This window comes from Microcaecilia unicolor, chromosome 3 (assembly GCF_901765095.1).
Source record: "Microcaecilia unicolor chromosome 3, aMicUni1.1, whole genome shotgun sequence".
NCBI lineage: Eukaryota > Metazoa > Chordata > Amphibia > Gymnophiona > Siphonopidae > Microcaecilia > Microcaecilia unicolor.
This window is the reverse complement of record NC_044033.1, coordinates 326370293-326383859: the sequence shown is the minus strand read 5'-3', so window position 1 is coordinate 326383859 and position 13567 is coordinate 326370293. Positions and strand designations below refer to the sequence as shown.

The 13567-nt window shown below is 41.2% G+C and overlaps 1 protein-coding gene across 1 annotated transcript in view; it reads left to right on the top strand.

Annotated features, from left to right (window-relative positions):
• The window catches only part of TIAM2 (T cell lymphoma invasion and metastasis 2), a 312305-nt gene that overhangs the window by 115969 nt on the left and 182769 nt on the right, over window positions 1-13567 (top strand). The window contains exons 10-11 of the mRNA XM_030198390.1: window positions 8881-8985; window positions 11382-11460. Of these exons, the coding sequence (XP_030054250.1) occupies window positions 8881-8985; window positions 11382-11460 (184 nt within the window). The remainder of the gene's footprint in view (window positions 1-8880; window positions 8986-11381; window positions 11461-13567) is intronic.

Sequence of the window (13567 nt, the reverse complement as noted above, 5' to 3'; positions counted from 1 at the left end):
TAAAAACAGGTCCGGGTGAAAATGTCTAAGTGTTCGTCAGGGACGTCCTTCTTTTTTTCAATTATAAGTAAAGAACGTCCAAGTATAAGGCACGCCCAAGTCCTGCCTTTGCTATGCCTCCAATACGCCCCCTTGAACTTTGGCTGCCCCTGCGACGGAGTGCAGTTGGGGATGTCCAAAATCGGCTTTTGATTATACCGATTTGGACATTTCTGTGAGAAGGACGTCCATCTTCCAATTTATGTCAAAAGATGGGCATCCTTCTGTTTCGAAAATGAGCCCTATAGTGTGTAACTGCAAAGAGGTGTGCATGTGGGCAGGGCATGGGGGGAGGGGTCATACACTTAGGTGCTAGACTTACAGAATACTGTCAGTTGCATGCCTAGGTGCTAACATGTAGGGCTAACGTTTACACCTGCTTTTTACATGGTATAAATGTTGGCGCCCAAATTTCATAAGAACATAGCCATACTGGGTTAGACCAATACTAGCCTGCCAGTATCCTGCTTCCAGTAGTACCAATCCAGGTCACAAAACCCAAAACCCAAATAGTAGCAACATTCCATACTACCAATCCAAGGGAAGCAGTGGTTTTCCCCATGTCTGTCTCAGTGGCAGACTGTAGACTTTTCCTCCAGGAACTTGTCCAAACCTTTTTTTTTAAACCCAGAAACACTAACCACCATTACCACATCCTCCAGCAACGAGTTCCAGAGCTTAACTATTGTTTGAGTGAAAAAATATTTCCTCCTATGTGTTTTTTTTAAAACCCAGAAACACTAACCACCATTACCACATCCTCCAGCAACGAGTTCCAGAGCTTAACTATTGTTTGAGAGAAAAAATATTTCCTCCTATGTGTTTTAAAAGTATTTCCATACAATTTCATTGTGTGCCCCTGGTCTTTGTACTTTTTGAATGACTGAAAAATCGATTCACCTCCATCCACTCCACACCACTCAGGATTTTGTAGACGTCAATCATATCCCCCCTCAGCCATCTCTTTTCCAAGCTGAAGGGCCCTAACCTCTTTAGCCTTTCCCCATATTGGAGCAGTACCATCCCCTCTATCATTTTGGTTGCTCTTCTTTGAACAACATAGGCTCTATTCCAGTGGTTACCAAACCTGATCCTGGAGGCATCCCACCCAGTCAGGATTTCAGGATGTCCATAATGAATATTCATGAGATAGATTTGCGTGCAGTGGAGGCAGTGAATGCATGTCTCTCTCATGAATATCATGAGACTTCCAGGATGTGCAGGGGCGTGCACTTGGGTCACAAGAATCAGAGGGAACATTACAATATAGGGAGTGAAGTGCTTCTGTGTACAAAGGAAAAGCGGGACTTGGGGGTGATTGTGTCTGATGACCTTAAAGCTTCCGAACAGGTAGAAAAAGCTACAGTCAAAGCCAGAAGGATGCTTGGGTACATAAAGAGAGAGATGACCAGCAGGAAAAAAGAGGTGATGTGCCCTTGTATAAGTCTCTGGTGAGGCCCCATTTAGAGTACTGTGTGCAGTTCTGGAGACCGGACCTATGGAAAGATATAAACGGGATGGAGTTGGTCCAGAGGGTGGCTGCAAAATTAGTAGGTGGTCTTAAACACAAAAGATATAGGGACAGGCTTATGAACCTCAACATGTATACAGTGGATGAGAGGAGGGAGAGAGGAGATATGATAGAGACGTTTAAATATCTCAAGGGCATTAATGTACAGAACGTGAGCCTTTTTCAACTGAAGGAAACTCTGGAACGAGGGGGCATATGATGAAGTTAAGAGGAAATAGGCTTAGGAGGAGTCTAAGATGTATTATTTCATGGAAAAGGTGGTGGAAGCATGGAATGGCCTCCTGGTGGAGTTCATGGAGTCGAGGACTGTGTCAGAATTTAAGAAAACGTGGGATAAGCACATGGGATCCCTTAGGAAAAGGAAGAGTTAGGGGTCACAGAGAATGCGCAGACTGGATGGGCCATTTGGCCTTTATCTGCTGTCATGTTTCTATGTTTCTAAATGACTTGTCCAAGGTCACAAGGAGCCTCAGAGGAATTTGAGCATTGATGACCCTGGTTCTCAGCTCTAACCACTAGACTTACAGTACATCTCCACTCTGACCTGCCCATACATGGTCCCAAGGGTGTATTTTGGGAAAAGCAGGGGTGGAGTTGCAGTGTTCGCATGTACTTTGTAAGCTACATCTGTACATGGACAGAGTACAGGCACACATTTACACCGGCCTTGGTGTGTACTTTTTTAGATGCCTTGTTCTAAAATGACCCTTTAGTGACTGGCCTCTGAAGCAAATTTTAGTCTGCTGTTTTAGTGACTCAGCTGTATAGCATATTCTTCAAGAACTGATTGTTTACGCAGGGTGAAAGTGAATCATCACACCACTGTACATGTATCATGTGAAAGAATCTTCTTAATCGTCTCTACAGAATGTTTCCTTTTTACAGAAAATGTCCGATTTCAGTTACACGTGTACTATTGTGTACCCTATTCATGTGAAGATCAACAAGTAAATTAATGTAATGTTTTGCATAATCAAACCTTTTTCTGTCTTTTTCTTTTCTGTATGCCAAGTTTTTCATACCTGGTCTTTAATGTCGACTCCTTTCTGCCACATCTTTCCTGGTCCTTTCCCCTTCTCACATTCTCTTTCTGGTCTGGTGAGTGTAAGGAATCTTCATTCTCTGGTGCTGTTTTTTGTTTGACAGTGGGAAAGACAGATGTATTTTTATAGGGTTTAGGCCAGGGCTTCTCAGTTTCTCAAGATATACCCAATCTGTCGAATTTTCAGAATGTCCACAATGAATATGCATGAGACAGACTCATACCCACTGCCACAGTTGTATATTTATTCAATTTAATTGTCTGCTTTTTGCTACATTGCAAGGCTGTGCCCCTAACAGGAAACAAACATAAACTGGTAAACATAAACAATATTACTTAAAAAGAACAGAAGAATAGCCATACTGGGTCAGACCAATGGTTCATCTAGCCAGTATGCTGCTTCCAACAGTGGCCTATCCAGGTCACAAGTACCTGGCAGGAACCCAAATAGTAGCAACATTCTATGCTACCAATCCTGGGGCAGAAAATGGCTTCCCCCATGTCCATCTCAATAACAGACTATGGACTTTTCCTCCAGGAACTTGTCCAACCATTTTTTAAACTCAGATGCACTAACCACTGTTACCACATCCTCCGGCGTTGAGTTCCAGAGCTTAGCTGTTCTTTAAGTGAAAAAAATATTTCCTCCTATTTGTTTTAAAAGTACTTCCTTGTAATTTCATTGTGTGTCCCCTGATCTTTGAACTTTTTGAAAAAGTGAAAATTCATTCTATACCACTCGGAAGGAGGATTGTGGAGAAAACAAGAACAAGTGTTGCAAGAGGTGACATGAATATACTGAACGGTAAAGGAGCCAAGATTGATCCTTGAGTGATGCCAGAAATGTGGACATGAGATGGTGATAGGATGGATTTCCTTTCTACTTGGAAAGTATGATTTCCTAGAGAGAGTTTAAACAAATCAATCACACTAACTTCAAGAGAAAGTTCTTTGAGGTGAGAGATCTACTAGATCAAATGCTGAACTTAAATCTGGAAATATCAGAATTGCGGTCTCCTTATCTAAGTTTGTGCAGATATTACTGTAGCCAGCAGGACATTTGTATTTTCTAGGAAATCCAACAGCTGACCAAGTTGTGGTAGATTAGAGATTGAGCAACACAATGGAAGTGTCCAGAGTTGATTTCTTATTAATGGGTGAATTTGACCCTCTTTCCAACCACTAAGGGTAGAGTCCTGAGAGAGGCTTGCATTAAAAGGGAAATGGGACTTGATATACTGCCTTTCTGAGGTTTTTGCAACTACATTCAAAGTGGTTTTACATAATTCAGGAACTTATTTTGTACCAGGGGCAATGGAGGGTTAAGTGATTTGCCCAGAGTCACAAGGAACTGCAGTGGGAATTGAACTCAGTTCCCCAGGATCAAAGTCCACTGCACTAACCACTAGGCTACTCCTCCAAGCAGTGAGGTGTTAACTAGATAAGATTTTTAGAAAGTGTTTGACAAGAGTACCTTATGCGAGATTCATGAAGAAATTAGAAAATCTTGGGATCGGAGGCAATGTCCTTTTGTGGACTGGGAGCTGGTTAAAAGATTGTAAACAGAGAGTATGGTTAATTTTTAAATGGTTAATTTTTCTCAACAGAGAAGGGTGAACAGTGGCATGTCCCTGAGATCTGTACTGGAACCACTGCTTTTAAACATATTTATAAATGACCTGGAAATGGGAACAACAAGTGGGGAGATCAAATGCACACATGACACAAAATTATTCAAAATGTTAAAATCACAAGAAAATTATGACAAATTACAGCAAGACCTTGGGAGACTGGGCATCCAAATGGCAGATGAAGTTTAACATGGACAAGTGCAAAGTGACAGAAGGCAAAAGTAGAGACTAAAAGATGATTCAGAGCTCTGATAGTTTGCGTATAGCATTTTCTGATTAGTGCTACGTGATCAGTGAATTGACAACACACATACAAGTAGGACTCCTCGTTTTGCATTCACTACTTGGTGTATTTATTGATCCCTGATGCAGACGCTTTTTTAGCGTCGAAACACGGCCTGTGTCGGGTCGTTATCATTGATATAATAAAGACTGTTGGACTCACGTCTCCAGTGGTGAATCGTCTTTTAGTCTCTACTTTTGCCTTCTGTGATTCGTCGTCGTAGAGAACTTTTCCTGTTCTATATTTTGGATTCAAGTACAAAGTGATGCACATGGGGTTCTATATTTGGAGTTACCATCTAGCATTAAGGAAAATACATTGAAATCTTGAGCTCCTTTTGTAGTAATGGTGAAGAAGGTAAATAGGAATCATTAGGAAAACATTAGAGAATAAAACAGAGACTATCATAATGCCTCTGTATTGCTCCATGGTGCAACTACAGTACACCGTGAGCATTGTATGCAGTTTTAGTCGCTGCATCTCAAAAAAAAGATATAGAGGAATTAGAAAAGGTATAGAGAAAAGATGCCTGAGAGGAGATATGATAGGGGTCTGTAAAATTATGAATGGGATGGAATAGGCAAATACAAATTTTTTTGTTTACTCTTTCAAAAAGTACACAAACTTAGAGGTCCACAATGAAGTTACTAAGCAGTATTTTGAAAACAAATTGTAAAAAATAATTTTCACTCAGCACATAATTAAGCTCTGGAATTTGTTAAAAGAGGATACAGTAACAACTGTTAGTGTAGCTGAGTTTAAATAATTATACCACCTACAAGTTTAACAAAAACTATTGATGGTTTGGTCAAGTTCCTGGAGGAAAAGTCCATATACCATTATTAAGGTGACCTTGGAGAAATCCTCTACTGGTTAGCTCTCTTTTGGGATCCTGCTAGGTGGATTGATTACTGTTGGAAACAGAATAATGGGCTTGATAGACCTTTAGTCTGGCCCAATAGGACAATTCTTATGTTCTTATGCATAGGGAGATAAATGGTTTTAGGCAGTGTTTCTCAAGCAATTCCTGGAGTACTCCCTATCCGCAATGAATGTGCCTTCTCTGCATGCAGGTATCTCATGCATATTCATTATGGATATTCTGAAAAGCAGACTAAAAAACAAGGGTAGGACAGTGCTTCCTAGACTAGAGGTTATGACTCCAAATGGGATTGATTTATGGGTAGAAAAACCTCATTATTGGCCCATGCCTCCCATCAAGCTTGTGCTATAACTAGGCCCGCGTGGGCTCCACAGAAGTGGGGGATGACAACAGCATTGCAGCCAACACTGTGGGAGAACTAAGAGCAGCAATATGTATGAAAGTAAACTGTGGGTTCATATGCTTTCTTTGGTCATGAAAATGGGATTGCCACCATAGACAGTTTGATAAGCATTGGGTTTGGAAGTACTCCAGGAGTGGCTTGAGAACCACTGGCTTAAGGAATATTATTGCTTTCTGAAGGAAAAAAATTGAAAGGCATACCAGGAACTCTGACTGCCAGAGGAGGGTGCTGTGAAACAAGCCTTACAACTATGATCCAACGGGTATACACTAGGAGACAAAGAGAGAAGATCTTTCCTAAGATCAAGCACTCTGCTACCAAAGTGAGAGACAAAGACCTTAGATGAAAGTTGGAAAGCCATACCACCTTTCAGTGATGAGGCAGAATTTGTGAGTCTGAAGATAGGTGTAAAAATATTGCCTAAGGTGTTTTCATGAGTGCTTATCAGGTTACAGTAGTACACCCTTTTAGCCAAATGTAGATCTATCTCATGCATGTTCATTGCGAATATCCTGATAACCTGACTGTCTGGGTATGTCCTGAGGATGGGGTCAAAAATCACTGGGTTGGATGATGTCAGCCACCCCATCTGAACTAGGAGGGGTCTGGAGCAGAGGGTGGACTTTCAGTGGACAGCTAAAAATAATCATTTGTGCCTTAAAGATAGAGATAGTGCATCTAAAGTGTAAATGTCACATTCAGAAGGTGTGGTAGCCGTGTTAGTCCACTTTTAAAGGTAATCAATAGAAATAAAACAAAATAAAACATGGAAAAGAAAATAAGATGATGCCTTTTTTATTGGACATAACTTAATACATTTCTTGATTAGCTTTAGAAGGTTGCCTTTCTTCATCAGATCGGAAATAAGCAAATGTTGGTAGATGACAGTATATATAAGTGAAACATCAAAGCATTTCAATGACAGTCTAACAGGATGGGGGTGGATAGGTGAGAGACAGGAAGAGTCGGGTGGATGAGGGACAGGTAGATATGCATGGAGATACAACTGTCCCTCATCCATCCGACTCTTCCTGTCTCTCACCTATTCACCCCATCCTGTTAGACTGTCACTGAAATGCTTTGATGTTTCACTTATATATACTGTCATCTACCAACATTTGCTTATTTCCGATCTGATGAAGAAGGGCAACCTTCGAAAGCTAATCAAGAAATGTATTAAGTTATGTCCAATAAATAAGGTATCATCTTATTTTCTTTTCCATGTTTTATTTTGTTTTATTTCTATTGATTACATTCAGAAGGGATATCACTGATAGGAACTGGAGAGGGCAGGTCCTGGAATACCCACTAGCCACTCTGGTTCACAGGATATCCACAATAAATATGCGTGAGATAGATTTGCATGGTTTATTGAGAATTTACCACACCGCTTCAGTTGCAAAGTCTAGGCAGTTTTCAGTTCAAAGAAAATAGCAGAGAGAAAAGAATGCCGATCTGAATAGGAAAGAACCAGACATACATGGATAATAGACACTCAGAGTTCAGTGTCACCTGCAAGTCTTGACAAACCTCCCAGGAGCTAGCTACAGGTCACCAAAAACTAAAAGAAAATAGTGTGTCTTCAGATTTGCTCGAAAAGCCTTGAAGGAGGTAAATTATTCCAAAGGGGCCTGGAAGAAAAATGGTAAAATCCCATTTAGCCTTAGAAGGTCCTGCGAGAATTAGGCATATGGTTATTTAGAGTTTGCAATAGCTGTGGGGGAGAATAAGATATTGTAAGAACAGATAGTTAAACTGGGGTGCCATAACAAAGCCTTATAAGTCAGACAAAGAATTTGTATTGCCTCCACTGTATGCAAATCTGTCTAATGAATATTCATTGTGGATATCTTGAAAGCCAAGCAGACTGAGGGCTCCTCTAGAACTGTGTGGGGGATCACTAGCACTATTGCAGTGGTAACTGTGCTCTTAAGCCACCAAATAAAAGCAGCTTTATTTCAGAACATTAGTTTTTCTGTAGCATCTGAGGAATGTGTGTATCAGGATTCCATGGGGAAATGATGCTTTCTACTAAATGTACAGCCATAATATGTTCTTTGCTACTCAGATAATGGCATCAGTATACATAGCAGCATTCAAGGTAATAATCTTGGGTGCAGTATCCATGCCCCAAAGACCACATGGGGCACAGTTCTATAAAGGGTACTAAACGTTAGCTGCCAAAAATCGGAGCACCAAGCCAGTATTCTGTACGGCAAATTTGCACACCAAAACCACTTGCTAGCACACGTCGGCAATAATGGATCTAAATTTAGGCACACTCACGCCATATCTATAGCAGGCATAAATGTGTGCACCTAAGTGTTGGCACTTACATGCACAACTTACAGTATTCTGTAAGTTTCATATGGCCCACCTGTGCCTATGCCCCACCCGAGGAGGTTTAACTGACAGGAGACGGTATCATGTGACAAGGCTGAAGCCGTAGCCGCCATCTTGATACACTGAAAACAAAGCAAATTATTGGTTCATGCAAACCACACATAGGCAGTCCTTATTTCTATTAAGTGTTTTCTATTGTTTTGGGTGACTCAGTGTGGCAGCAAGCTCCGCCTACTGACTTCAGGTCAGATAATGGGCCGAGCATGCTTCTGCTGTCTCCTGTCAGTTGGTCCCACCCCTTGCAGTCACACTCTAAAGCACTTATGCTCTACCTTATAGAATAGTGCCTAAGTGCAGTTATCCACGTAATTGCTGTTTACCCTCATTTTGGTGCGTAACTTCTGTTCTAGTGTCTAAAGTTATGTGCATAATTTTTGGCACACTATATAGAATTGAGGAGACAGTGCACATTTGGTCATCAAGACTCTTAAGATCACACAGTGACCAGCAGGATGATGCCATTGAACAGTGTCTCCAGCTCTGTGTGTGCTGTATTGTCAGCCCTGTACAGGGTACAGGTATGCAGTGAATTAGCACTGGGGTACAGAAAATAGCGGACATACTACCTGGGATTTCCTCGTTAGAAAAGGTTGATAATACGGAATCAACGTTGATTGTATAGTTTGCTGCCTATCCTAAGCTTAGATGTCTTTCTCCCCTTGCAGTTGAAGCAGCTGGAGCCAGCACAGTATAGTTTACATCTTCGGAGACTGACGGATGGGAACATGGAATATTCTCTTCCCTCCCCTTGCAAATTAATGCATACACAGGTAAGTGAGGAATTCAAGTATGGCTATGTTATTATTATTATTACATTTGTACCCCGCAGGCTCAATGTTGCTTACATAGTAATTTGAAATACAAAGTTAATAGAATTTTAATAAAACAGTAGTAAAACAATGTAAAGTTGGGCTTAGTAGTGTATGATAAGTTGAGCTGGATAATATATGACTAGGATAAAAGAGGGTAGACAGGATAGGATAGTGTAATTTGGGAGAAAGGGTAAGGAGGGATAAAATTAAGGAAGGATGGGAGGTTGGTATTTAAGTCAGAACAGAATTGGGGGTGGAAGTTGGCGAGATTAGGTTGGGGCAAAACTCTTATGGTATAAACTGATCAAGAAAATGATTGTCTAATGCAGACTCTAGTTCTCATGCTTAATTTGCTTTGTATGACCCCATGCTTGCTTAATTGCAGCAGGCAGCATGTGCAATCCCTAGGTCATCCTGGGAGTCCATCCATGCCAACCTCTGTAAAAAAAGAAACGTTTTCCTGTGAACCATAGCTGGATACTCAATTACCAGAGAGTTTAAGTGATAGTGGGGCTGTTAAGCTTATTGAATGGTGAAAAAATTGTAAAAAAAAAAAACAAAATGTGAAAGAGTGGGTTGCAGTGCTGTATGCTTTAGTGTCATGAAGAAAATTTCTCTCTATGTATGGCAGGAGTATCGCTAGATGCACTTGTTTATGACAAACTGGATTTACAGTTGGTGATTTTTGCCTTTGATCTCTCCACCAGGCGATATTAATTTATATACATGATATAGATCTAGTCTATCTCTGGACCTCTATTTTCTGTGTAACAATCACAGTTGTAGACTCCTGACACAGGCCCTGTCACCAAAACACGGTCTGTGTCGAGTCACATTAAAGAACTGTTATTAAAAGATCTCCAGTCATTTTTGTCAACTCCGCTGTTGTTTTTTTCTACATGTATGTCCTGTGCGGAGTGTGGACTCTTGTTTGTTTTTCCTGCTGAAAATTTCTCTTCTCCATGGAAAAGAAAGAGTAATGTCTAGGGCAGTGCTTCTCAACCCTCTCCTTGAGGCACACCTAGCCAGTCGGGTTTTCAGGATCATCACAGTGAATACAGTGGATCTCCAGTATATGCAGAGGTATCTCATGCATCTTCATTGTGGCAATCCTGAAATACCAATTATCTAGGTGTTCCTCCACATTTGTATCTTTTAGGCATTATCCGTGCAGAAAAGGCACAAAAAACAGACAAAGCCAAACAGAGAGAGAGAGATACAGAGTACAAAGCAAACAATCTAAAGCAAAAAGCACCAGAAGCCTTTAAGACCGGAACATGTCCTTTAATTGATAGAAGTAGAAATGATGTTGTACATTAGTGACCCGACACAGGCTATGTTTCGGCACACAGTGTCTGCATCAGGGGTCTTGAGACAATACCTTAAAAAACAAGGAACAGCTAGCCCACCACCGGGGCTCCAACTAGTAATAGTTGACCTTCAGAGGAGTCAAAAGCTCTTTGAAGGTCAACTATTACTAGTTGGAGCCCCGGTGGTGGGCTAGTTTTCCCTCATTTTTGAAGGTATTGTCTCATGACCCCTGATGCAGGTCCTGTGTGCCGAAACACTGCCTGTGTCGGGTCACTAATGTACAACATCATTTCTACAAAAACAGACAAGCCAGGGAGGGGTGAGAGAGTACTAGGGGAAGTAGCATTTGTCCAGGGTTTATCCTATTTTAATATTTTTGCATCAGGGATGTTCTGTGGGTGTTTATTGGTTAAAACCTAAAATCAGAAGTGCTAAATATACCTTGTCTATCCCTATTCTTCTTGTGTTGGATATCCTGAATACCCATCTGACCATGTTGAGAACCACCAATGTACAGTTAAGGACAAGGCCAAGCTGCATAGCTTAGTTACCCTGTTTGCAACCCTTGAGGACTGAAGTTGAGAACTGCGGGTCTGGATTATCCTGTCAAATAGCTGAGGAGTTGAAAGAGAAAGCTACACTTTACATCCCAGCACAGAGCCTTCCATCTGCAGACTTGAAAATTACATCCCTGCCCCTGTAAAGCTGTAATGGTGGTGATGGAGGGGAGGAGAGCTGACTATGGTTTCTGAGACACTTGCAGGAATTGGGAGCTACAAGCATGTGTCATGAGTGTCATCTGCTCTCTTTTATAAGGAAAGGATTCTGTCCTGTCATCCAGGTCATGCTTATTGACGTTCTTAAAGGGAGCATGAGGCCCTTGATTTGGAGTGTCAGAAAAATACTATGCTGATTAGGATTTAGCTCATTCCCTTTCATGGATAGCTTAATAATAGCGCTTATTTAATTCACCTTGGCTGTTGCTTATGTGCTGTACATAGTTATAGTTTCACAGTCCTAATGTGTTGCCACATCTCTTACAGGAATACGATGAAATAGAAATATTTCCTTTAAATGTTTACCATGTGCACCTTACGAAGTCTGGAAGCATAACGGATTTTGGTAAGTCAATCTCGCAGGCGTTTCCAAGAATCTATTTCTCTCTCTTTACTTTGCATTACTGTATTTAGCACAGTGACTGGCCCCTTCCTCTTACAAAGGTGAGAAAAAAGAAGGGTGGGGTGGGGTACAAGCAGATTTGGAGCGGGGTGGGGTACAAGCAGATTTGGAGCTCTCTCTTTTATTTAGACAGGGCCACTTCCCGCTCGTGGCAAAAACCTAAATTTGCCGTGCACAGGAGTAGAGTATTTTTCCTGCCACATCTCCATATTTTAAAAATATAGATACAGATAATTATATCCGACTCTTATTCAGCGCTATTTAACCGGCCAGGAACGGCTCCTGGATGGTTAAATAGCACATAACCGGCTATCCTTGAATATTCAGTGTGTGTTAGCCGGTTATCTCCCACTGAATATTTGCAGTCGGCTCATAGTGGCTAAGCGATTGTATTGTGTGATATAGCCGTCTAGCCATGAACATTCAACGCATCGCCAGCTAAGTTTGGTGGCCAAATTGGGCCACCCAGATAGTAGGCGCTGTCCAGCGCTGAATATTGCCTTGGCCGATTAAGTTTAAACCAACCAAAAAAAAAAGGATTTTCAGTGCTGATCACCAGAAATGGCCTAGCGTTGAATATCAAGGTTTAGCGCCAGCGTTGGGTGAACAGCACGCTGCTCAGCGCTGGCTGACGATCGACTGGACTTATATATCTCTACAATTCGTGGGCAGTTCTGTATCTGAGTGCCCACATTTCTGTGCTCCTTGTGCATGTAAAGGTGCAGAGTACTGTCACTTTTGTGGATAGATGTACACTTTACATGCAGCAGGATGCCTAAGCACTTTTCTGTAACGGCCTTATAGAATTAGCGTTTATGGATAATTTACATTAAAGCATATTAGTAAGTTTGTACTAATATGCAATATGTTTGTACTAAGTTTGTACCTGAGACATTAGAGCGTGAAATGACACTGCCAAGGTCACAAAGAGCATCAGTAGGAGAAGCAGGATTATCTTGTGTTTAACTGTTTCCCCTTCCTATCCAGGCCAACCATTGTAGTGACACTTTTCAGTTAAGGACCACAAATGCAGGTTCCCAACTAATTTATTTATTCATTTTATTTATTAGGGTTTATTAACTCAAGCTGGTGTACAGTAACAATAAATCAAACATAAGCAATAGACAATTACAGCAGTACAAATATTCAAATAACAATATAAAGTATGGCATAGTGTGAACACAATATGCAATAAAACATTTTAATAGACAGCATAAAGTGTAAGCAAAGATAGAACATATAGATAGATAAGATAGAGTAATAGGAGTAAGAAAATAAGGTACTAATTTAAAGAAAATTGCACATGAGGTCAGAAAAGTGCTTGAATATTATCTTTGCTACAGTAGGAGTGGATAAACATGTCCTCCTATAGTATGTGTGGCTGGTGTCACTCCTTGTGTGGGTGTGTGTGTGTGTGACTAGCAAGTTAGTTACTTCTTCCATTAAAGGCCTGGTTGAAGAGCCAAGCTTTCACCTGCTTCCTGAAGCAGAGATACTGAAGTCTTTCAGGGAGTGAATTCCATAGTGTGGGGGCTATTCCAGAGAAGGCTCATCATTTTGGGTATCATATCGTGCGATGTCCTTTGGAGAGGGTGTGGTTAGAGATACTCCTTGGGAGGACCTTAGTGACCTTGGAGATGTATAGAGGGAGATTACTACTACTACTACTTATCATTTCTATAGCGCTACTAGACGTATGCAGCGCTATACACTTGAACATGAAGAGACAGTCCCTGCTCGACAGAGCTTACAATCTAATTAGGACAGACAAACAGGACAAACAAGAGATAAGGGAATATTAAGGTGAGGATGATAAAATAAGGGTTCTGAACAAGTGAATAAGGGTTAGGAGTTAAAAGCAGCATCAAAAAGGTGGGCTTTTAGCTTAGACTTGAAGACGGCCAGAGATGGAGCTTGACATACCTGCTCAAGAAGTCTATTCCAGGCATATGGTGCAGCAAGATAAAAGGAACGGAGTCTGGAGTTAGCGGTGGAGGAGAAGGGTGCAGATAAGAGAGATTTACCCAGTGAACGGAGTTCCCGGGGAGGA